A 24,085-nucleotide genomic window follows, 5' to 3' on the forward strand; every position below is an offset into this window, starting at 1 on the left:
GGTGGTGTGGAGGGCAGGTGATTGGGTGTATTTAAGGCAGAGATTGATAGGTTCTTGATTAGCCAGGGCATCAAAGGTTATGGGGAGAAGGCCAGGCAGTGGGGATAAGTGGAAAAATAGATTAAGTCATGATTAAAAGGCAGGGAAGACTCAATGGGCTGAATAGCTTACTTTTGCTCCTATGTCTTATGGTCTTATATACCTGCTGACTTCTCATTGAGGAATAGTTTAGGCTGGACTGCAACATCTCCTTCAGGAAACCCTGTGTATGGACAGCAGATACCTCAGGCAGCTCTTGGTGCTGTCAGCTGAATCAATTCTGAAACATTGAAACCTGGTTCTTTCCCCAATTTCAAGTGTGAAGAGGAGCTTACTAGAAATTCTCTTGTCTGCATCCTCCTCCTCTTCATCACCACTATCCTCTGGAACAGCATCTTCAGGGATAGACTGCATCTGTACGCCTGGGGCATGGGGCAACATACGGAGGTTTTCAAACAAACGTTGCCTGTAGATTTATAAGCAATGATTATTTTTCTGAAACAATAAAACCTGCCCTTCTGCTTAAAAGATGGAAATAATTTTACATCCCAAACATGCACTTCAGAAACAAAACACTTTCTTAACAAATGTGAAAGAAAATCAGGATGGCTTCCACACTGCTTCCTTGATCTCCATTGTGAAACTGCACAGACATACCACAAATCACAAAAAAAATAATTTGGCTCCCAAAGAGAAATTGAGCAATATTGACAAGGAACCATTTAATTGTGCTCACATTGTATAGCTATTCAAGCAAGAGAAGCAGAATTTCTTTCCAGTTGAGTTCAGATAATTTAGTCAGTCCATGTCCCTGGGTTAAATACAAATTCCGTTACCTAGGTCTGTCTTTAACTTGAATCTGTATTTAAGTCAGAAGCACACACTGTCCTTATTTAGGGTCAGTTAGGCAAATGGTTATCTTACTATATAGCATATTTAGCTTTTCAGTGCACATAAAACATTTCCCAACACCAAAACATCTTAAACATAATACAGCACATAATAATGCAGTACTGTACATAAGCAAATCTCTGTGATCTCTAAGCAAAACAGATTAGAGTTCTATAGCCAGATTTTGATGACTATATCAATGTAATAAAGTAAAAATAATAAATCCCACCAGTTTTATTGGCAATTCAGCACCCACTTCATATGTCATTAAGTGCTGGAAACTACTGTATAAAGGATTACTTTGGCAAGGGGGAGGGGGATATATATATATATATATATATATATATATATATGGATCATATACTATTTAGTATTCACTGTATTAAAAAACAATCCAAGGAAAAAACAGGAGAAGTGAACCATTGGAAGTTACCAGATGGCAGCCAGTATTCTCGGAATGGCACACTGGTAGCAGAAGAAAACCAAGAGGGAAACATTTAAAATTCAAGATCCATCAACAAATGCTGTCACTCTGAGTTTTAACAATGCTAGTTTGGAGTACAAGTTTTCATCTCTCATAAAGGTGCTAGCTACCAAAATTAGGAGATAAGAGTTTTATTTGGGTGATTTACAACGTGGAAAACGAGCCAATTTTTTCCATCTGATTCAGAAGTGATCCAATCCAGTGGGGGTGGGTAGGGGGAAGGTTTAAGAGCGAGTGGGGTGGCAGCCGTGATGGAGCAAGGGGGGGATGAGGAAGGCTGTGACAGAGTGGGGTGGGGGATTGCAGCAGAGTGAGCAGGGAGTGGCGACTGAGTCTGAGTGGGCAGGGTGGCAGCCGCAATGGAGCAAGTGAATGGAGGGATGACTGCGTAGGAGCAACCAGGGGCAGTGGGGGGTGGGGGAAGGCTCAACTTTTAAATTTAAATTATACTCAGCCATGCTCAAACTGGAAGTTGATGCCATTCTACTTCCAGTTGGCTTGCTGGTTTAAACTGCAGATTGTTCTTAAATCGGATGTCTTCAACCCAGGGACTTCCTGAAAAGATGCAACTTCCAAAGCTGACTTTCTGAACCAACTTTGTTCCTCAGATGTGCACTGCTGGACAGTTTCCCTCTCATTCACTTGGTCACCTTACCTACTAAACCATTAACCATTTGACTTTCCTTTCTATGTTCCGTAGCAAGAATGCAGTCATAAACCTTCAAAACTCACACAGATGGTCCTTGCATTCAGTCACAACCAGCTCTGTTCACTACTGCAACTTTTCATGGCTCTCCTCCACCATTTTTTTTGTCCAATCTCCAGTGACAGCCCTGGCTAGAACTATAGAACATTACAGCACAGAAACAGGTCCTTCAGCCCTTATAGTGAGTGAGGAACTATTATTCCATTTCATCCAACTGACTGCCCAGACCATATCCCTCCCATCCACATACCTGGCCAAATGTTTCTCAAATGTTAAAAATGAGTCCGCATTCACCTGGCAATTCGTTCCACACTCCCACCACTCTCTGTGTGAAGAAGATCTCCCTAATATTCCCCCTAAACTATTCCCCTTTCAGCTTTAACTCATGTCCTCTGGTTTGTATCTCACCTATCCTCTGTGAAAAAAGCAAAGTTGTATTTCCTCTATCTTTCTCATAATTTTAAATACCTCTATCAAATCTCTCATTCTTCTACTCAAGGGAATAAAGTTCTAACCTGTTTAACCTTTCCCTGTAACTCGGTTCCTCAAGTCCCAGCAAAATCCTAGTAAAATTTCTCTGCACTCTTTCAATCTTATCCATATCAAGGTTCCACTCTTTTTTTTTTCATTCTTTTTTTTAATTTTCTTTTTTTTTTATTTTAAATTTTTTATTTTTCACACCATAAATCACATTAGCCATGATATACACTATTTCTTTTTTCTTTTTTTTCATTCTTATGTAATCCTAGCCAGGGGCCATCTCCCATTCCTTGCAAACAGTTAGTGTTTGCTTTTCTGCAGCTCTTCATTTTTCCTGCGATGTGACAACTGTCCAGTGCATTTTATGCAGCTGCAGTAGGACCTTCCTGCATTTACATTGTCTGTTATACCATTTGAACGACCTTGGTCAGCAGTGCTGCTGTCATTGAGGGCGTGCACTCCAACCTCCACATTTCTCAGAACCTCCCCATACAATAACCTGAGACATAGACTGTGCTAACAGCGAAGTTAATTCTCAAAGATAGTCCAACGTTATCACCACCTGTTTGAAACAAAGACATTTTAATTGTTCAGTTGTAACACATTCGTAATTTTTATAAAGCACGCTGCGTTTGAAAAGTGTTATGGAAATTAACACAGGCATCATATGACAGCACTATTCATAGAATTCACAAATTAAACTGCCTACTTTATCTTCTCCAGATATTCATTGGTGTTCTGGTTCGTCATGTTGGAAGGACTGATGTGCAGTTTAAAGTCAGGTCCAAAATATTCAAAATAATCGTTGTATGGCAGTTCTGAAATACAAACCATAATTGACTTACTTGCAGCATGTGAAAGAAAGCAATTGTTTGCACAAATTTATAAACCTAAACTGCTTTCTGTTTTTAGACTGGAATCAGGCGTTCTCAAAATGATGTGCAGTTCTGGAGAAAACAAACTGTGCCACTGAATAAACCATCTGGTCAGTGTGCCATTCCTGTCCACTGGTCAATCAGTAGAGAAACAGGCCCTTCAGCCCATCTAGACCATGCCAAACTATTATTCTGCTTAATGATCTCTCCATCGCAACATCTAGTCTGATTGCAAAAACATTTTGCAATATTACAAAGGCAGACAACTATTTTGTGTGAGGGTGAATTAGTCTGATCCAATCCTTTGCCCATTAACCACAGCACTGCAAATCCTTTCCTTTCAAAATGTAAAGCTCCTTCCAAAGGCAACACGTGCACCTGGCCTTACCTGACATTCCACCCTAGACCCAAACAACCCACTCTTAAAAACAACCTGCTCATGGCAATTTGGTCTTTTGACAATTACTTACATTCTATCCATCCTAATTCTTGACTCCATCACCGGAAACAGCTTCCAACTACTCTATCCATAGCATTCTTAATTTTAGACACCTAGCAAATGCTCTGCTCTCCAGTTTATCCACAGACCCAAATTGCTCAATCATTATTCCGAAGGAATCATTGTTGGGTCTGCTACTTTTCACATTGTATGTAAATGATTTAGATGACGAGATTGATGGCCCTGTGGCCAAGCTTATGGATGATAAGAAAATAGATGGAAGGTGGGTGGTGTTGAGGAACACTACAGAATCATATATCAAAACATACTAAATATTGAAAGGTCTGAAACAAGTGAATGTGGAGAAAAAGTTTCTAGTAGTGGGAGAGTCTACAACCAGAGGGCAAAGCCACAGAATAAAAGGTTGACCCTCTAGAACAGAGAGGAGAAGTTTCTTCAGCAGATGGTAGTGAATCTGTGGAATTCATTGCCAGACAGCTCTGGATGCCACACCTTTGGGTAGATTAAAGAGAAGGACAATCAGGGGGCAAAGCCACAGAATAAAAGGTTGACCCTTTAGAACAAAGAGGAGAAGTTTCTTCAGCAGATGGTAGTGAATCTGTGGAATTCATTGCCACAGACACCATTGGGTAGATTAAAGTGAAGGTTTATCAGTTCTTGATTAGTAAGGGTGCTATAGGTCATTGGGAAAGCAGGAAAATGGCATTGAAATCAGCTATGATTTGATGGCAGAGCAGAATCAATGGGCTGAATGGCCTCATTCTGCACCGAGGTCTTATGGTCTTATCCCCTGAAGCAGTTTAGAAATCTTTCTCTGTAAGGCTTTCACAAATTAGGAAGTATCTCAGCCCCTTGAACTCACTTCACTATTTAACAAGATCATGACTGACCTGATTATAATCTCAACTCCACATGGTCATCTACTAGTGAGCTCTCACTCCTTTCCTCGTCAACAAGATATCTGACCCCGGGGGGGGGGGGTGTGGCTTGGGAGGAGGGGGGGGGGGAGAAAAAGTCACTGTAAATGTGTGAAAAATAAAAAGTGTATATCATGGCTATTGTGATTTATGGTGTGAAAAATAAAAAATTTAAAAAAAACAAAAAAAAAACAAGATATCTGACCCCAGCCGTGGACATACCCAAAGTCTACATTTCCTCTGCTATTAAGAAGAGTTTCAAAGACCCTCAACATTCAGAAGCTAACATTTCACCTCATCTATATTAAATGAGAAACCTCTCCTGCAGAAGCTGGGATTGCAGTAAAAACATAAAAATGCAGGAGGAACTGAGCAGGTTACAAAGTGTCCATAGGAGATACAGATATATAACCGATGTTTCAGGCCTGAGCCGACTGTCAACTGGAAGAGATGTCATTGCCTCAACCACTGATGGAATCACTTATCTAATTCAATCAAATCAAGTTTATTGTCATCTGATAAAACAGCATTCTCTGGTCCTTGGTGCAAGAACAAACAGACATACAACCAGATATAATACATATGCAGTCAAGTATTTTGTCTATACAAAATAAATAAATATTGTTTAAATGAGAGTTTCCGACGGTTAGTGTGAGCAGTTCCTTTGGTCGTTCAGTATTCTGCCCATTGAAAGAAGCTGTTCCTCAGCCTGGTGGTGCAGGCTCTGATACTCCTGTAACTCTTCCTTGATGGGAGCAGCTGAAAGATACTGTGTGCAGGGTGGAAGAGGTCCTAAATGATTTTGCACACCTTCTTCAGTCAACGATCCTGATAGATCATGATGAAGGGTGGGGGGGGGGGGGGGGGGGGGAGAGAGAGAGAGAAAGAAGATTTCAGTGATACTCTGCCACTCTCATGGTCCTATGGCTTGATCTCCAATCCATTTCTCTGCAGTAACCATACCACACTGTGATGCAGCTGGCCAGGATACTCTTGATAGAGCTCCTATTGAAGGTTGACATAATGGTGGCCGGTAGTCTTCCCGCTTTAGTCATATCAAGACATGCAGTCGTTGTTGCATCATCCTGACTAGTGATGAGATGCTGGGTGTCCACACTAGATCACGAGTCAAGTTATCTCCAAGGAACATGGTGCTCTCCACTCTCTCTACTACAGAGTTGTTGATGTTAGTGGAGGGTGATCATTCTTGGTTCTCCTGAAGTCCAAGATCATTTCCTTCATCTTGCAGACTAGAAGGGTTGATATGGCCGGTTTCCGTAATGTAATTGTTATATGATTATAAACTTCCACATGACTTAGTTAATAATTATTTTCTCTTCCAGACTATATATTTTTTTCCTTTTCTTTATGTTGGTGAAGACAAGATAAATTTTTATTAATAAATTCTCAGGTTAGGCTACCCAGTCTTTTTCTTTTTTTAAGATTAGGTAGGGTCTTATTAATTTTAAAAATTCTATTCTTTTTGAAGATTTCAGTTTGAGGAGAGCTGCAGCCTGCCCTCCACCAACACCTCTGCAGCTCAACTGAACTGAAGAAATCACTTTGGGAATATGATTGGAGGCTCCACAGAGGCAAGGTGAGCTGAACCAAAGTTGCAGTTCATTCCTTGGTGTTGCTAACTCCTCATTCGCATCTTCTCTGATTCAGTGACTCTTCAATGTTTTGATTGGATCTAAGTTCACCACTTAGACCACCAGGCACTTTCAGGTGGCCAATTGCCCCGCTTGCAAAGCCACATGTTTTGGCAATATGCGGCTGTTGGGAGGCCACGTGAACGTGCAGGAGGCACATGCAAGGCGAAATTTCTAACCCTCCTCCGAGAGGGATAATCGCCGCAGCACAGTGGCCTCCCCAGCCATCTGAACGCAGCCGCCTAAAAGTAGCTGCATTCGGGATGACAGTCAGCTGGCGAGTGCCTGACAGCTCCTCTCCCAGCTGCCCCTTCCCCTGGCGCAGGACGTTGGGGCAGGGGCAGCTGGCTTGGTTGTCAGCACGGGGACTGCAGGGCTAGAGAAGCCAGCAGGGGAAGAACGAGGTCTGGAGCAGCCGGCGGGGGAGAACGGGGGTTGGCTGAAACAATGCCGGTACCCGACTTGAGCGCCGTACTCCCCTGTCAGCCGCTCCAGCCTCCTTCTCCCAGCAGACAGCCTAAGGGACAGGAGCCGGAATGCGCTCAGATGGGCATCTCGGTGTAGGTGTCCCTTCAGATGGCCAGCACTGCGCTTTTAGTGCTGCCACCTGAACGGCAAATCAAAGGGCCGCTTTCTCTTCTTCAGGCACATTCTTAGCGGAGAATACACCTGAAGAAAGCTACCTATAAAAATCCCCCTCTCACCTTAAACAAATGCCTTATTGTTTTAGACACCCCAACCATGGGAAAATATTCTTACACCATCATGTCCACTATGGTCAGACATCTGGACAAAAATAATCAGTGGAAGCTAATGCAATATTTTAGGGCAATGGATATCTATCACATGATCTTCCCAATCAAATGATCTTACCGTTTGGAATCTCGGAATCTAAAGCCACAGAAGTCTCATATGTCCAGCATCGAGCTACATTACGAATTGTATATCCTCCACCACCCAGCATCAATAAAGGCAAGTTAAAAGTCTTGACAAATTCAACACACTTGGCATGTCCTGTTTAGGAAAAGCACAATTGGCAATTTCTGCAGAACGTAATGTTTAATAGTTGAGCAGCTCTCATTGCATGCAAGGAAATCCTCACAGTCCCAGGTGCAAAATGATCATTTGGTATGACAGCAAATACAAAAGCTAAACATTTATATCATGAAGAGGAAAATAACGTTACGGAAAAACTTTAAGCAGATGGCATGGTTAACACGGTGGTTAGAGCTATACTATTACAGCAGTAGCAACCAGGTTTGAATCCTCTGCTGTCGGTAAGGGGTTTGTTTGCTTCACACCCTCCAAAATATATGGGGGTTGTATTTGGGCGGCATGGGCTCATGCTGTATGTCTAAATCTTTTTAAAAATCTAAGAAAATCTGAATATTTTGTTTACATGAAGCACAGGTACTCCCCAACTTGCGACCTATGTGACTTGCATCCATCCGCACATACAACTGAATTTTAAAAATAAATAAATAAACACACACACACATATTTATTTTAAAAAAAAATTCAGTTGTACGTGCAGATGGACGCAAAAAAAATCGTGTGCATATATATTTTTTAAAAACAAAACAATCGCCTCAAAAACCACCCCGGATCCTATAGGCAAAGGTAACATTTTGGGCACCAAAATACAAAGTGCTCAAACTACTCACCCAGCTTCAAGAAGACCGTGGAGGTGCTGTGGCTGTCTTGGAAGTGGGCACACAGTTTCGTGGACAACCTTTCCAGAGCCGCTGCTCACTTCCCCCATGAGCAGGTGGACCATGGCAGCCCCCACCAGCAGTGCAACGGGCGTGTTTGTAGAACACGTCACTTCCTACTGCCACCCATCCCCGCACCTCATATAATTTGCTCTGGGTGGGGGGTCTATCTCGTCAAACAAAAGCCTGATCACCAAGGCCCAGCACTCCCCTCAAAGCAAGTGATTGATCGTCTGCTCTCTGCGACAGTGGGCCCTGCCCATTGCTCTGGTGACAAGGTTCCTGCCCTCACACGCCCGTGGGTTTTGACATGTCTCAATCAATCAGCATTTTCACGTTGGGGAGGTGAGCGGCCTGAGCCTCAGCATGTGGCAGGCTGTAGAGGGCATGTTTCTGCAGTTGCTCATGTGCAAGGAGACTTTGGCGTTTCGCCATGCAAGGCTGGAGGGTTTTCATCGAGGTGAGTGAAGGCACATACACGTGCATTATCTTATCTACAAGGGACCTTGGAGAAACCCATTCGCCAACTTACTGGCTACCCGCAAATGCACTAAAACAAATTTTTCCTAAAACGCTAATAATGGTGGTTGGGGTGGTCTTAAATGCCAGTGGATCCTATATGCTGTCAAATACGGTATAAGAATAATATAAAATTTACACGGTTGGTGCTTGCACAAGAGTTAAAGGGGCAAATTCAATATTGTCGTGCAAACGCCAACCGAACTCCAATACGTGAGCCCACCGTGAACTGAAAACTCGCACATGCACACAGAAATCAAGGTGGCCAAACCCAGCCTTTGGATCCCAGGACATCAACTATCCAAGTCAGTATGCAAATTTTGGCTCTTACATGCCCTGTATCCCTGTACTAGTTTGTCAAATACATTTGATTTAAAAAGTTTGTTTTAAGACTTCGGTACTCCACGTGTGCGGGCAAAATTCTGACTTACGTCCATTTCGAGATACAACCAACCCTTCAGTCCCAATTACATTGTAAATAGGGGAGTATCTGTATTTCAGATTTAGTTAAATATTGCCCTGAAATCATCTAATCCCAGGAAAGCAACCATGAGGTGCACACATAGCTGAATCAATCCAGCCTCAGCCAAATGCATTTGTATCAAGAATATAGGTTTAGGATGAACTACCGTGATCTATGACAACCAATATGTAATCCAGAAACCTTTCTAAGACTGTAAGGCAACAAATCATGGTTGATCAAGAAATAATTATGGTGCGTCTATACATTGTACAATATATAAGACAATAAACTCATAATCATTGAAATGCACCTCACGCAACTTGCTACCTTTAGAGGACAAAACTGCAGAAATAAGCTGAGGTCCACATGCAAATGACTCTAGTATTTTTGGGAAGGATAATTTAAATGAGACATTAGACAGCTAATCTTGCAGGTGAGGGAGCACCTCAAAATATATGGGAAGGATGCAAAATAAATTTGCGTAATTCTTACAACAATGATGCCCCTGTTCTTGCATCCCACACAAATGAAATTAAAAACAAGCTTGTGCATCCTGTTCCCATACATTAAATAGCTTACTGTACCTTTAATAGTGAGGTTAAAGCAACCCAGCCTGTCCCCAGACAATGAATCAGCACCACACTGCAAAGCAATGGCACTGGGCTGGTACATCTCCATCACCTTGCATATAATCTAGCGAGGAAAAGAAGTATTTTACAATATTAAAATTCTAGATGTGCAAAATGTTCCACATAAGTAACAGAAAAAATACAAGATATCCAAAAACTGCTTTCCATTGTCATTCTCTATGCAGGGGAGGATCATACCATGCCCAAACAAATCCTCTGAAATACATATGACAGCTTTGTTCATACGACAAGTTAGCTATGAATAACTGCACTAAGTTTTTAATGTTATTATTAAATACTCACAGGTTTGAATATGGCTTCATATGATTCATCATCGATTCCATCTCTCAATGGAAAATTCACAGCATAGTACTTGCCTTTGCCTGCACCAATATCCTGTGCAACAACAAAATCTCATATCAGCTTCTTGCTAACAGTACTATCAGACATGTTTTCTCGATACATTCAAACATGAATGGCAAATATCTAAAAGTTTATATTAATATTGATGCAATGATGCTCAGAGGCGCCTTAACCAAAATAAAATATATGCATTATTTAATCTACCCCATTATAAAATCAGAATTCTTTGTGGTTTTGTATATACACAAAATTAAAATGTCTATTTGATCTATTACATTCAATCCACTGTTTACTATCCATATTCCACAGTTTTTCTGCAACTTAAATGCTCATCAAGTTGATGGAAATAGCTGTGGTACCTTGGATCTCCTCAGAAAGCCTGGCTTAAAAACACACATTATGAAGTATACCTCTTCTTACCCGGAGGTCTCCTGTGCCAGGAAAATATTCACCATACTTATGGAATGAAACAGTCATCACTCTATCTGTTGTATAAAAAGCCTCTTCAACACCATCACCATGGTGAATGTCAATATCGATGTACAGTACTCTTTGATGATACCTTAAGAGAAAAAAAAAATTGATTTGAAAAAATTTAGATGCTATCTTCAAGGACCCCTTGGTAAAGCAACTACTAAAAAAAATGGTGGTGCTGCCAGAGCGGCTCTAACCGTAGCGATGTTGCAGGTGTGAACTGCAGAGAGGAGACCCAGTGCAGGGTTGTACTGCCCAATCAGTCTGCCAATGGCTCCGTACAAGCTTTAAATAGCCTGTTAAAGGAGCCAACGATGGTTTATTTTAAAATGTGGCCACCTTTGGGTCTGTACCCAAGATGGCAGCACCTATGATTGGCAGCAGCCACATGCGGTTGCAGGCTCAGGGGAAAGTGAGGACTGGCACAAGATGCTGGAAAATGAGGAAAAGCAGCGTAAACGACCCAAGGGACAGTGACTATGGTGGCAGACCAGTGAGGGACTAGGCAGCTGAAGAACACATAGGTGGCGGGCTGTTGGTGACTCCAGCCAAGGAACCCGCGAAGGCTGCAGGTGACTGTGTTCAATGGACACACACCAGGCTGCGGACTGCTGGAGGCTAACTCAAAACTGACTGAAGGAGTACCAGGTATCGGAACAGGAGATGAGAGGGCCCCGAGGGTTCTTCATGATTATGCCGGAGGTTTGGATCTGGAGCTTGGGTTGGCGATGGTTTGGATTGTGTGGCTGCGGGAGCGCTGAAGGTGAATCCATGCACTCTCGGTGACTGGGGGGGGAGGGGGGGGGGGGCTCTCTTTTGCTTCTCTTTCTCTGACTGTAAGAGCCACCCGGTAATTTATGGAAGACTAAAATAAATTTTGTGTAATAATACACCTGCTTTATTACATGACAATAAAGGAATTTTGATCTTGACATTTCACACTCAAGGGCTAATTCCAATTTTGTTGCAACTTAACCAATTCTGGGCCCAGAATGGAATTCAACCAATCACCCACCAAACCTGATCACAATCACATGTCCAGCCAATCACAACAATTTTGGTGGGTGATTGGTTGAATTCCATTCTGGGCCCAGAATTGGTTAAGTTGAGTTAACACAATTACAGAGTTCTAATTGCACAAGGTACTTACTTCAGTAATTCAAGAATAGCCAGGACAATGTCATTTACGTAACAGAAGCCCGATGCTTCTGATTTCTTCGCATGGTGAAGTCCACCAGCCCAGTTGACAGCAATGTCAGTTTGTTGTTTGTTCAATTTAACAGCTCCAGCTGCACAATCCAGAATTAACACATTGAAATATACATCTCACGAAAAAGGCACTATACAAAAACACCAAATGCTGGAGGAACTTAGTGAGTCTAGGAGCACCCACAGAAGGCAATAAATGTTTGAGATTTCAGCCCAAAACATGAACTATTGGATGCTGTTTGACCCTCTGAGTTCCTCCAGTTTTCCAGCATCTGTAGTCTCTCTTGTTTACCTCCAATGTACAATGTCCTTTTATGCAACACATTAAACCGATTAAAAAAATGTGCACCCCTTTAAACTGGAAGAAATGAGAAAGTTCAAACAATAGTTAGCTCTAATTAACCAGAGCCCTCATGATTATTAGAATAGGCTTTTCAATTAGCTTCAGTGGATATAAAAAGAGTTCTTGCTCCTAATTGGTGGGGTTAAAAAGAGAGAAGTTTTGATTTTCACCACAGGACACTGGCACGAAGTACATGTGAAAATAAGCAGGCAAAAAGAAACCAAATGTGAGGTTCTTCGCTAAATAGATTTAGTATCTTAATACCCTAAGATACTTCTGGAATAAGAAACCCAGATGCTTTGGGCCTCATTGCTAGTGGAAAAAATGTCTAGCACCTTGGATGCAGATTCCTGAACATACCATTAAGGGCCAAAACATAGAATAGTGCAGGCCCTTCAGCCGACTACAATATGTTGACCAAAAAGATTTATAAATGTAATAGTACTGAGATGGTTGGAGAATAGGCTAGAAAAAGTATACTTTGGGTTACCCAATGGAGGATGTGAATATTTTATATATTTAATGCTTGGTCATAGAGTCAAAACTCAGAGTTCACGTATACCAGATAGCCACTTTATTTATATAGATTTCAGATGAAATACATTTCATGCAGAGAGTAGTGTGAATTTGGAATCTGTTATTTATGTCATGGATAAACCAAGAAAAATTGGACAGGGGTTTTAGCGGAAAATTGGTTAAATATAGGAGGGAGGCCCAAGAGATGAGCTTGGGCTGGGCTGAAAATTCTATATAGTATTACTTACCGACGGAACCTCCAGTCGACAACTGGCAGAACTCAAATAGCCCATCAAATACCGGGCAGTCCTCACCCACGTTGACTAACAGAAAACACATTTTAAAATACAGGTTTACAAGAGGCAAATATACAGATTTACAATAGAACCAAGTCACAAACAATCTTCCATTTTATTCCATTAGTATGGCTGTTGCCTTACTTCTCCTGCTAAAATATGGCAGATTTGACTATAACTCAGATCTGCAAGCCATTTTTCCCATGAATAAGGCAGTTAAGTGCAGTACTAAGCCTGTCCGCCATCAGATTTCTGAATGGACAACGAACCACAAACACTACCTCACTTTTTTTCTTCTTTCACATAACTTGGGGATGGTCAGAGGTCCAAAGTGTAAGCAGAGGCCCAAAACAACTTAGGAGTCCTTGTACAGGATTCCCTAAAGGTTAATTTGTAGGTGAAGTCAGTAGGAGGGAAGGTAAAAACAATGTTAGCATTAATTTTGAAAGGACTAGAATATAAAGGGAAAGAAGTAATGCTGAGGTTTTACAAGGTGTTGGTCAGACCACATTTGGAGTATTGGGTCCCATATCTAAGGATGTTTTGGCTTTGGAGAGGGTCCAGATGAGGTTAATGAGAAGGATTCCAGGGATGAGAGGGTTAATGCACGAGAATTTTTTGATAGCTCTGGGCCTCTATTCATTAAAATTTATAAGGTTGGGGGGGTGGGTGGAAGGAGGGAGGGAGAAGGATCTGATTGAAACATTTCAAATTGAAAGGGCAAGATATAGTGGAGATGGACAAGATGCTTCCAATTGTAGGAGTCTAGAGAGCACAGCCTCTGATCCCTTCAAGACAGACATGAGAAGTTTCTTCAGCCAGAGGGTGGTGAATCTATAGAATTTATTGCCACAGATGGCTGTGGAGGCCAGGTCATTGGACAGATTTAAAGTGGAGATTGGTACTCTTGGTAATCAAGGACCTAGCAAAGGTTATGGGGAGAACCAAGGAGAATGGGGTAGAAAGGAAGAATGCAACAGCCATGACTTGAATAACAGAAAAGATGATGGGATGAATGCCCTAATTCTGCTCTCTTCTCTTATGGTCTTATTGTGATCTTATTCGCACTAGATAAAATGTAACAAGCACTAAGAGTGATAAAAGTGAACAATGGCTTGAAACCGCTGAATTGCCCTCATTTGCACTGAGCTCCCTGTAGGAGAATCAGAAAATTTACAGCTAAAAATGCTCCATTTTAACATCTGTAAATGAAAAACCTATTTAAATGATTTACACTTTAAAATATTTCCTTCTACTAATTCAATGCAAAAGCCTAGAGTCAAACAAAAATAATAGGAACGTACATCTTTGCATCTGCTTGCTGTACTCAGACATGTTGTCTGGACGGATGGATCGCAGGAACTTAATGTAGTCATCACTGTGGTATTTCGTCATCTCCTCAGCTGAAGCTTTGTGTGGCCGCTTTGGAGGAATATAAATGCAAATTATTATAATTCAATTACAATTCAAATTTTCTGGATTGATAGCTGTGTAAAGGTAGAACGTATGGCTTTAAAACACTAGAAATGAGTTTGGAGAGTTGCACAAGGTAATATACTTGAAGGGGGCAAAAATAAAGGCAAGGCCTTTACCATAGATCTTTCAAGGTAAATGAAAGTATAGACAAAACATGGATGCAATGAAAAATGTGAACTCAGTTGCAGATTACAAAGATCAGAGTTGCTGTGGACAGTGAGGAAGGCTTTCAAATCTTGCAGAGGGATCTGGATCAGATGGAAACACAGGCTGAAAAATGGCAGATGGAATTTAATGCAGGCAAGTGTGAGGTGTTGCATTTTGGAAGGACAAACCAAGGTAGGACATATACAGCAAATGGTAGGGCACTGAGGTGTGCAGCAGAACTTAGGAATCTGGGAATATAGATATACAATTCCCTGAAATGATTTTCATTGTTGTCATACATTATTTCTGGGTGTGTGATCATCTCTGGTTCTCCACATATCCATTCATAGTGACTAATATTCATAAAAAAGCCGCTCGGAGGCAAAGTGGGTTCTTTACTGCAACGTGTTCAAGGAATTCACGACAAAGTCCAGAATGGTTTATTTATTAACACAAAAGGACTCAATGTCTATAAATTTGGTAACAATAACGAACTTGCTAAAGTAATCTCATCACGTTGTTTATCCCAACAATGTAGCAGTCAACAGAAAATATCAGAGCCCTACTCACTCAATGTCTATCCCGCCATTACAGTCAATGAGAGCTAAAATACAACCGTGCTAAACCCCTGTGCGTGCGCCAACTCCAGTGAATAGCACATGCGCACTGGAAGAAACTGAGTGCGCGTAGCCTCCAGACCCCAGGACGCCGCCGATCCTCGTAGTCATGGCTATAGCATTCAAACAATGCGCATCAGCGGAAACAGAACACGCGCAGGTTCCAGACCCTGTGACGGCCGCGACCACTATCAACAACATGATTTCTGGCTCCTAATTCATCCTTTTTTTCCATCAGTACATGCCATTTTTTTTTTCTTTTAGGGGGGGGAAGATGGATCAGCAGAGTGCATTGAAAAATGTCTTAGATTCAAGCTAATCTAGGGATCAGAGCACATGGTGTAGAGTGGCATCATGTACAGCACCAAAGAATGACACTTTGCCGGGGGTGCCATTCTTGAATGTGATGTTACATGGATGCCACATCTCCTCATCCACAAAGGCAGTTGCAAGAAATTTCACTGTTTGAATGCTTTAGCCATGGCTACGAGGGTCGGCGGCGTCCTGGGGTCTGGAGGCTACGCACACTCAGTTTCTTCCAGTGCGCATGTGCTATTCACTGGGGTTGGCGCACGCACAGGGGTTTAGCACGGTTGTATTTTAGCTCTCATTGACTGTAATGGCGGGATAGACATTGAGTGAGTAGGGCTCTGATATTTTCTGTTGACTGCTACATTGTTGGGATAAGCAATATTCAAAAAGGAAATGACACCAGTACTTCCATAGATTGGCCAGACATTCATCTCATTTCTTTTCTGGGAGAAGGAGACACAAATTAATTGTCACTTTATTTAAAGAAATATGCAGTACTGGTGTTTCCCATTCAACCCTAACTGATTTACAATCTCAAACCAAATGCCTCCCCATCACACAAGTTATAAAGCAGAAGGGAAGCAATTACCTTGATGATATCCCTTGAAAAGGAGATGGTATTCACACAATGGAGCAAGTGGTCTTTATGTTGCATCTTATCATGGTTCATGTAAACATACCTTTCCCTCCAAAATGCTTATAGCTATTGCACAGCAAGTTGCAAACCCCATGAACAGGCCAGGTTGCCAGGTCAAAGAATGTTTGTTAATTCACTGTACATTGCTGAAGAATATATTTCTCATTTAAATCATCATTGAAAAGAGTAAAGTGAGCCAAATATAATTAACATAGAGAAGACCAAATACAAATACAAAGCTGGCAGTTTCCTAATTGCCAGAGTAATACTATTTGCATAATTTAAGGAAGAGTGCTTGACAGAACTCTGATCTCAAGGAACACCCTCTTCAGAGGAAAACTGATGTGAAACTGCATGGCTACATTTAATGGTTCCTTGACACACATGGTACAAAGTGCTCATTATTTGTTCAGAAAGCACTGTTAGTGTTAATCAGTCCTACTTGTTGCATTGCCTGTTCTTAAATATTTAGGCAAGAGGGAAATTTGATTGTAGTCAGCAAATTGACATTGACATTTATCTGATTCACATTTGATAATTGGACTTGAGTCAATCTCTGCAATCAGTCTAACGGACAGTGAGATGTGAACAAAGAACAATTTTTTTTAACCCTCTGCTGGGTTAGTCATGGGTACTAACCAATGCAAGACTATTATAAAGTTGTGTCAAACAGACCAGTTTCAGGGAAGGTTTTTAGTTATTTTGTATGTGTTAGTCCATTAAGCTTCTGCAGTTGCACTCCCACCATAAACAGCGTTAAATACTGTATTTCAATCACATGAACAAAATGACATTTATCCTAAATTATTTAGAGAGATTTATTATTACACTTGATGGAATACTGGAAAAAGGACCAACTGCACAAACAAAAAGTCATTTCTAGTTAATGATACTTGCATAGATTTCCATTTTTCTGTACAAGCCATAATTTAGCAGCAGATTATGGGTCATTCGAATTCTATGTGGTTTCATTGGATGGCCCTGTCCATAGTAGTAATTTCCAACATCACCTGCAATAAAAAGGAAAATTATATTAAGGTCTAGGAATGGAAATGGATGGCCATCGACGACACCTGAAAATTTGAGATACACATTTAGAATATCTTAAATGAGTTGAACCAATACTTTAGATGCAAGGGTATCTTAATATCATGCACCAGCTGTGTTACTGAGAGATGGGGAGTGATGGAGTTGGGGATGAGGATGGAGAGGGAGGACGAAAGGTGAGAAAGCAACGCCACAAGGGATAAAACAATTGGAGGTGCAGGCAGGCTTTCCAGTTACATACGATTCCAGGATGGTACGGTACCTTTAAGGTACTGGGTGTCAAGAGCATCACCGAATATAGAGCAATTAAAAGAATGAGTAACTAAATATTGACCTGTACACCTACAGAAAAGAGGGATGATCTCCAGCACATTTGACAAGAAAAAATGTGGACTCTAAAAGCAGCAAATTAAAAAAAAAATCTCTAGATGTTAAAACAAAACAGAAAATGTTGGAAATATTCAGGTCAGGCTATGTCCATGGGAAGAGAAACAGCAAATGCTTCAGGTCAAAGAATGAAATGTTAGCTCTGTTGGCTGGATATTTTTAACATTTTCTGTTTTTATTTATTGCTATCTATGTAATTCTGAAGTTACAAAATCATGGACAGAAATGGGAAGAAAATCTGGATGGATGTGACCCAAGAATGAAGGCTTAAATTCCTTGAGTAACAGGATAATTCTAGGAAAGAGGTGATCTGAACTACCCTGGTGAGCTGAAACCTCAATGTAACATCACACCAACTGGTCCGATAAAGCACCTGTTATCCCAATGTTCAAATGAATACTTGATAGGTTATCTTTTTATTTAATCTAACATCACTTGTCACCACTTCATCTAAACAAGGATTCAAAGCATGCAGTACTTAGGAAGAAACGGCCATCCAAACCATTTCTTGCAGAAACCAATTATCCTCTAACTTGTGTGCCCACTTCAGTAGTAGTTATGATTTTTTTTTTGCCCCTAAACATGGCTGCTTCCACATAGCAGCACAATGTTGTAAATATGCTGGAGTGCTGGCACAAGCTTCAGCAGCATGGACCAGACCTGAATCTCTATCAGGATCCAACAGCAAGTACCAGTCCAGTATAGGCTCTATTTTATAATCACCAACTACACTAAATATTGCTCTCATTGGCTCAAATTAAATACTATCACAATGATTTAACATTATCGCTATACATTCTACAGATGGCTCCAGACAAATCACAAATAGCAAACAGAAAAATCATAAATAATTTATCAGGAATATTAGTGGGAACTTCTTCACCCTGAGGGAGGTGAGAGTGTGGAATGAGCTGCCAGCAAAAGTGGTGGATGTGGGTTTGATTGTGACATTTATGATTGGATAGGGTCATGGACGGGAGGGTTATGGATAGCTATGGATGCAGGTCGATGAAACTTGGCCGAATAAATAGTTTGGGACTGGAGGGCCCTATTTCTGTGCTGAAGTGTTCTATTTTTACAAGATCCACTCAAAACATAAAACAACTCAAACTATCCAACTCCATCAGGCAGAAGGAAGAATCAGACTCACTAAATGTATCCTCCTGAATTCATGCTTTTAAAGTTAATCTTTATAATTATTTCTTCCGACAATGAAAGGCATGAATCAATTTTGAATATGCATAATGGGGTTCAGTTGGTAGGTAAGCTGATTGGCCGTGTTCTGGATACACTGGCAGTGGTATTGCTGGGTGAGCGTTGGAAAAAAAGAACACACCTTCAAATTCTCCTCTCTTTAAGAAGTAAAAAAATTTTTTTAACAGACAAAACCCATCTCCAAATGACTAGAACAGGTATGGCAGGAAATAGCTTTCTTTGTGCGATGAACAAGCAAGCTGCATATAACCAAATACAGGGGTTATAAAAGATGTAGCCATGTCATGAAAAGATTGGCTTGTGGCTAGCACATTTCCAGGCAACAAATTAATCTCCATTCTTACTCATTCTGCTTCTATCACCAATTCTTTGTCCACCCTTCTCTCGCTTCGTACTCATGACACGTGAAAGCCCCAGGTCTGGTGCAGATTTCGAGAGATGTGTTTTTCAGTCCAAGACAGACATAAAAATTCAATAACAGAAAGGAAGCTTGAAAAAATGCACAAAAATCCTTTCTCCCTTTCTCTGATGGTGGTAATATATTTTGTTATGAAGCTATGGCATGTGTCGGTTTTTAACATCTATCCTAAATTGTTTATGAAGGCAGGAGGCAGTTAAGAATTACCCACAATGAGGGATCTGAGCTCACATACAGATCAGGTTCAATAAAGATAACATATTTCCTTCCCCGTACCACATTAAGGAACCAGACATGTATTAACAACAATCTGGTCACTGCCATCATGGGTTTCTACAAACTCAAGAAAGCAGCCTTTAACATCAGTGACCCCACCCCAGGCCATGCCCTCTTCACTCTGGTACCATCAGGAAGGAGGCACAGGAGCCTGAAAACTAACACCTAATGGTGCAGAAACAGATCCTTCCCCTCCACCATTAGATTTCTGAATGGACAATGAACCACAGACACAAATCTCATTTTTCTCTTCTTTTTGCAATAATTTATTTATTTTCAATGTGTAATTTGTTCTAATTTTGCAACTGTGACGCTGCTACAAAACAACGAATTTCGTGACATGTTCATGACAATAAATTCTGATTCTGGTATTTTGTTGTTTGAGGCATTTTCTAACAAAAAATAAATCCAGATTTATCAGTAATAATGAATTTAAATTCCACTCCTGCCTTAGGTTTCTGGATCAATGAATCTCCCTGCAAGCCTAGTAAATTAACTACTCAACTACCACGCCACAAAAACTCTCAATGCACTTACACACGGCAGTAACAATAACAATTTTCATGGTGAATTCATCCTCTGCATACATTTCGCAAAGCTACATTTGTCATTTAGGTGGCGAGATGAATGCAAATTCAGCTAATTTCCACTTCTGGGACACACATTTCTGTCAGCGGTGTCTGGCATGGCACAGAGGGAAGCATTTAACTTTTGTTTAAAAACAAGTGCTGAGAGCACCGATGCACATTGACAACAAAGGGTGGGAGGCGGATGCTTCTCATCCGCAACTGTTGATATTTTAGTGGAAATGTAGAATGACTTACAGTGTAAAATTCAGTAGGTCAAGCAGCATCTGTTGGGAGAGGTGGGGCGGAAGGAACAGCCGAGGTTTTAGGTTGAGACCTTGCATTAGTGAAGAGGGAGGATTGCCAGCAAGAAGATAAGAAGCAGAGGGACGAGAAGGTAGCCAGGGTGGACCGAAAGGGGGAGGGGGAATGACTGACAAATGAACCAGGTGGTAGAGCAGGAGGGAGGTTGAGAGACAGATGACTGATTGGTGGATGCAAAGAAAAAAAGGCTGATGAAGTCAGGTGGAGAAGGGGAGGGTGAAGATGGAGACACCTGGAAATATAAAGGCTAGAAACTACAGTAAAATCCTCTGTATTCTATATATGGGGATTGGCATGTTGCATGATTGGTAAACTAACCAACCAGGGTGCCAATTTTAAACTGTACTTTTTTTTTTAACCTACTGGTATTTATTTTCTACAATATTTTTTTGCCAGCTACTTGAATTCTGGCTGACAAGGATAAGCAAGGAAAACAATAATGGGAACCATTGGGGGCAATGTGAAGGGCAGAGGGAACCAGATTGGGAAGGGAATCCAGTAGGTGAAATGTTGATGGAACCAGGAGGGGAACATGGAAGAAATGGGTGATGGGGGTGTTAAAGTGATGGGGGTAGGTGAGGTGAGAGAAGATGGGGAGGGTGCAGAAATAGGACTATTGGAGGTGGATCAGAAGGAGAGGAGGTTAGGGTTACCTGAAATTGGAAAATTCAATGATCATTGGACCGTGGACTACACAGGAATACAGGTTATTCCTCTAGCATCAGTGGATAACAAGAGTTGAACTATTATTTTTAAGATCTGCTCTTTGCAAAGCACTTAAAATGAAGCGGGGGGGGGGGGGGTGGGGGGATCAGTCCTTTAATTTCATACCATCTCAAAGAATTTACTATTCAGAAATAAACAAATGTTCACAACTTGCATTAATAAGAAAGAGTTTGAGGGATGAAGCCCAAGCACAGGCAAATGGGACTAGGTCAGATGGGCATGAGCGAGTTGCCCTGAGGGCCCATTTCCTCTGACTCCACAGATCAGTGTGGCACCATAAATAGAAAATTTAAATTTCTTGATCACTTAATTCCACCCTTCCTTCACAATTTCTGCCAACTTCCATAATTTCTATCAACTTCCGCAAGATTGCCCTTTCAGCATCCCAAGGGGATAATTCCCCTCATTGGGCCGTTCTACCCACACCAACCTCCACCTTCTGGCACTTAGCCCTACAAGAACAGAGGATGCAGCATCTACTTTTTCCACTGCCCAGGAACCCAAACAGACTTTCCAAGTAAAGTCCAATCCACATGCTCTCTTCCAATCCAGTGTACTTCATTCAGCATTCACGATGCAAGTGTTCTACAAAACAATCATCCAAGTTTGGCATCTCTAACATTGAGACCATACTGTGAACAGAGCTTCCAAGTGCCTGCCACTTTAATTCTCCATCCCACTTCAACCCTTATGTGGCCTCCTTCATTTATGAGCCACAACATCTCACCTATCTGGATATGTGGCAGAGATGACAACTCAAAACCAAATGCCCTAAACTTCATTGACTTGCTCTGTTTGTCTGCCACTTCTGCCTCTAATATGATTTTGGCTCAGATGTTCTTTTCATTAGAAGAGGAAGACCTGCTGGACCTGTTCCATAACCCTGCCACCAACAAACTTAACTCAGACAGCAGACAAGAGGATGCCCTTGCCACTTTCCCACTAAAATAGTTTAAAACCCCATTATTTTCATAGAACATAGAATACTACAGCCCTATGGCCCACATTGTGTCAACATATATAAACCTACTCCACAACAGTCTAACACTTTAATACCACACACCCATAACCCTCAGAAAGTCTGCAGACTTTCTCCATTGTTATACATCCAAGAGTTTTTTTAAATGACCCAATTGTAACAGCCTCCACCACCAGCCCCAGCAATGCATTCCAGGCACCTACCTCTCCATATAAAAAAAATGATCTCTGACATTTCCCCTCAACTTTCTTCACTCACCTTAAACAAATGTCCTTTGGTGTTTGTTATTGTTGCTCTGGGGAAAAGATACCCACCCTAACTATGCCTCTCATAATCTTGCATATCTCTATTAAACCTCCTCCCATCCTTTGTCACTCCAAAAAGAGTTAGCTTGGTCAACCTTGCTTCATAAGACATGTTCTTCATTCCAAGCAACATCCTGATGAATCTCCTCTGCACCCACTTTAAAGCTTCTACACCATTTGAGCAATGAGGCAACCAGAACTGCATGTAATACTGTACTCTAAGTGTGGTTTAACTAGATTTTCATAGAGCTATATTACCTCATCGTTCTTTAACTCAATCCCTATAATGAGGGCCAGCACACTTATACACCTTCTGAACCACCCCACCAACCTGTGCCACAACCTTGAGGAATCTATTGACAAACTCAAGACCCCTTCACTGCTCTGCACTGCTAAGAGTCCTGCCATTGACTATTCTGCCCTCAAGTTTGACCTTCCAAAATGTATCACCAAAAGTATTCAGAATGAACTCCATCTTCCATCTCTCAGCCCAACTCTATATCCTACAAAATCTTCCAGCAGTAGCCATTCTCAATTGGGGCCATATGTGGTGCTCCTCATGGCCTCAGCACATTTAAGGGGGGGGGGGGGGGCACAGACTGAAATCAAAATATTTTGGTTTTTATGTAGTTGGTAGGAGAAAAGTACAGAATAAACTAATTAAACTTTACTGCTTCACAGGAAAGGGGGCCATAAGTTTTGAGCAGAGTCCTAATGAGGTCATTGCCAAAAAAGGTTGAAAATGGCTGCTCTAAACTAAGCCCAGCACCTCCAAACTTTATGTCATTTGCACTCACTGAAGTACCCTTCCACCTATTCAAAGTAGTTTATAAAACAAAAAAAATCACGAAGAGCAGGGATCCCAAAATAGATCCTTGCAGAACACAACTAATCACTTACCTCCAATCACAATATGCTCCTACTGCCCTCTGTTTTCTGCAGCCAAGGTTCAATGGATCCCATGCCTCATGACTTTCTGAATGGGCCTGCATGGCGAACCTTATCAAACGCCTTACTGAAATCCATATACATCCACTGCCCTACTTTTATCAATTTCTTTCACCTCCTAACAAAATCTAACTAGGCTCAAGGCATGACCTGCCCCTCACTTTCTAAACTGCAGCAGCTGCAGGTCCTTGGCTGTAATTAGCCTTCTCTCTACAAAATGTAAAATACAAAGAATATAAAAGTCATCACTTTTATTTATCGTTCATACCATACTCGCACAGTAAAGACGAGATAACGTTTCTCCAGTACCATAGAGAATATTTACATAAATACGTTAGAAGTTAAACACATTAAAATATTAAGATGTATACAGTAAAAGTCCATGGTACATCATTAACATATGTTCTTGGAATTTAGAAGTCTGATATCTTGGGGGAAAAAAACTGTGGTCCAATCTGGATACAAGGGCCCGAGTGCTGCAGTGCTTCCTACCAGATGACAGAAGGGAGAATAGTTTACATGAGGGGTGTGTAGAGTCTTCACAATGTTTATTGCCTTTCACCTGCATCGAGCATTGTAGGAAGAGAGGGTCTTGCGGTCCGAGGAGGTAGAGGTTCCAAACCAGGTGGTGATGCAGTTGCACAGGATGTGCTCGATATATCCTCTGTAGAATGTAG

At 41.3% G+C, this 24,085-nt stretch overlaps 1 protein-coding gene across 3 annotated transcripts in view; it reads right to left on the reverse strand.

Moving 5' to 3' along the window:
- The window catches only part of hdac1 (histone deacetylase 1), a 36,831-nt gene that overhangs the window by 6,962 nt on the left and 5,784 nt on the right, over positions 1-24,085 (reverse strand). For all 3 annotated transcript variants that reach the window (XM_069895063.1, XM_069895062.1, XM_069895061.1), the window contains exons 2-11: positions 17,115-17,227; positions 14,333-14,450; positions 12,981-13,055; positions 11,815-11,953; positions 10,611-10,752; positions 10,131-10,223; positions 9,783-9,891; positions 7,378-7,518; positions 3,310-3,418; positions 375-505 (exon numbers count right to left, since the gene is read on the reverse strand). In XM_069895063.1, coding sequence (XP_069751164.1) covers positions 375-505; positions 3,310-3,418; positions 7,378-7,518; positions 9,783-9,891; positions 10,131-10,223; positions 10,611-10,752; positions 11,815-11,953; positions 12,981-13,055; positions 14,333-14,450; positions 17,115-17,227 — 1,170 coding nt within the window. The remainder of the gene's footprint in view (positions 1-374; positions 506-3,309; positions 3,419-7,377; positions 7,519-9,782; positions 9,892-10,130; positions 10,224-10,610; positions 10,753-11,814; positions 11,954-12,980; positions 13,056-14,332; positions 14,451-17,114; positions 17,228-24,085) is intronic.

The sequence above is a fragment of the Narcine bancroftii genome, chromosome 8, assembly GCF_036971445.1.
Source record: "Narcine bancroftii isolate sNarBan1 chromosome 8, sNarBan1.hap1, whole genome shotgun sequence".
Taxonomy (NCBI): Eukaryota; Metazoa; Chordata; class Chondrichthyes; order Torpediniformes; family Narcinidae; genus Narcine; species Narcine bancroftii.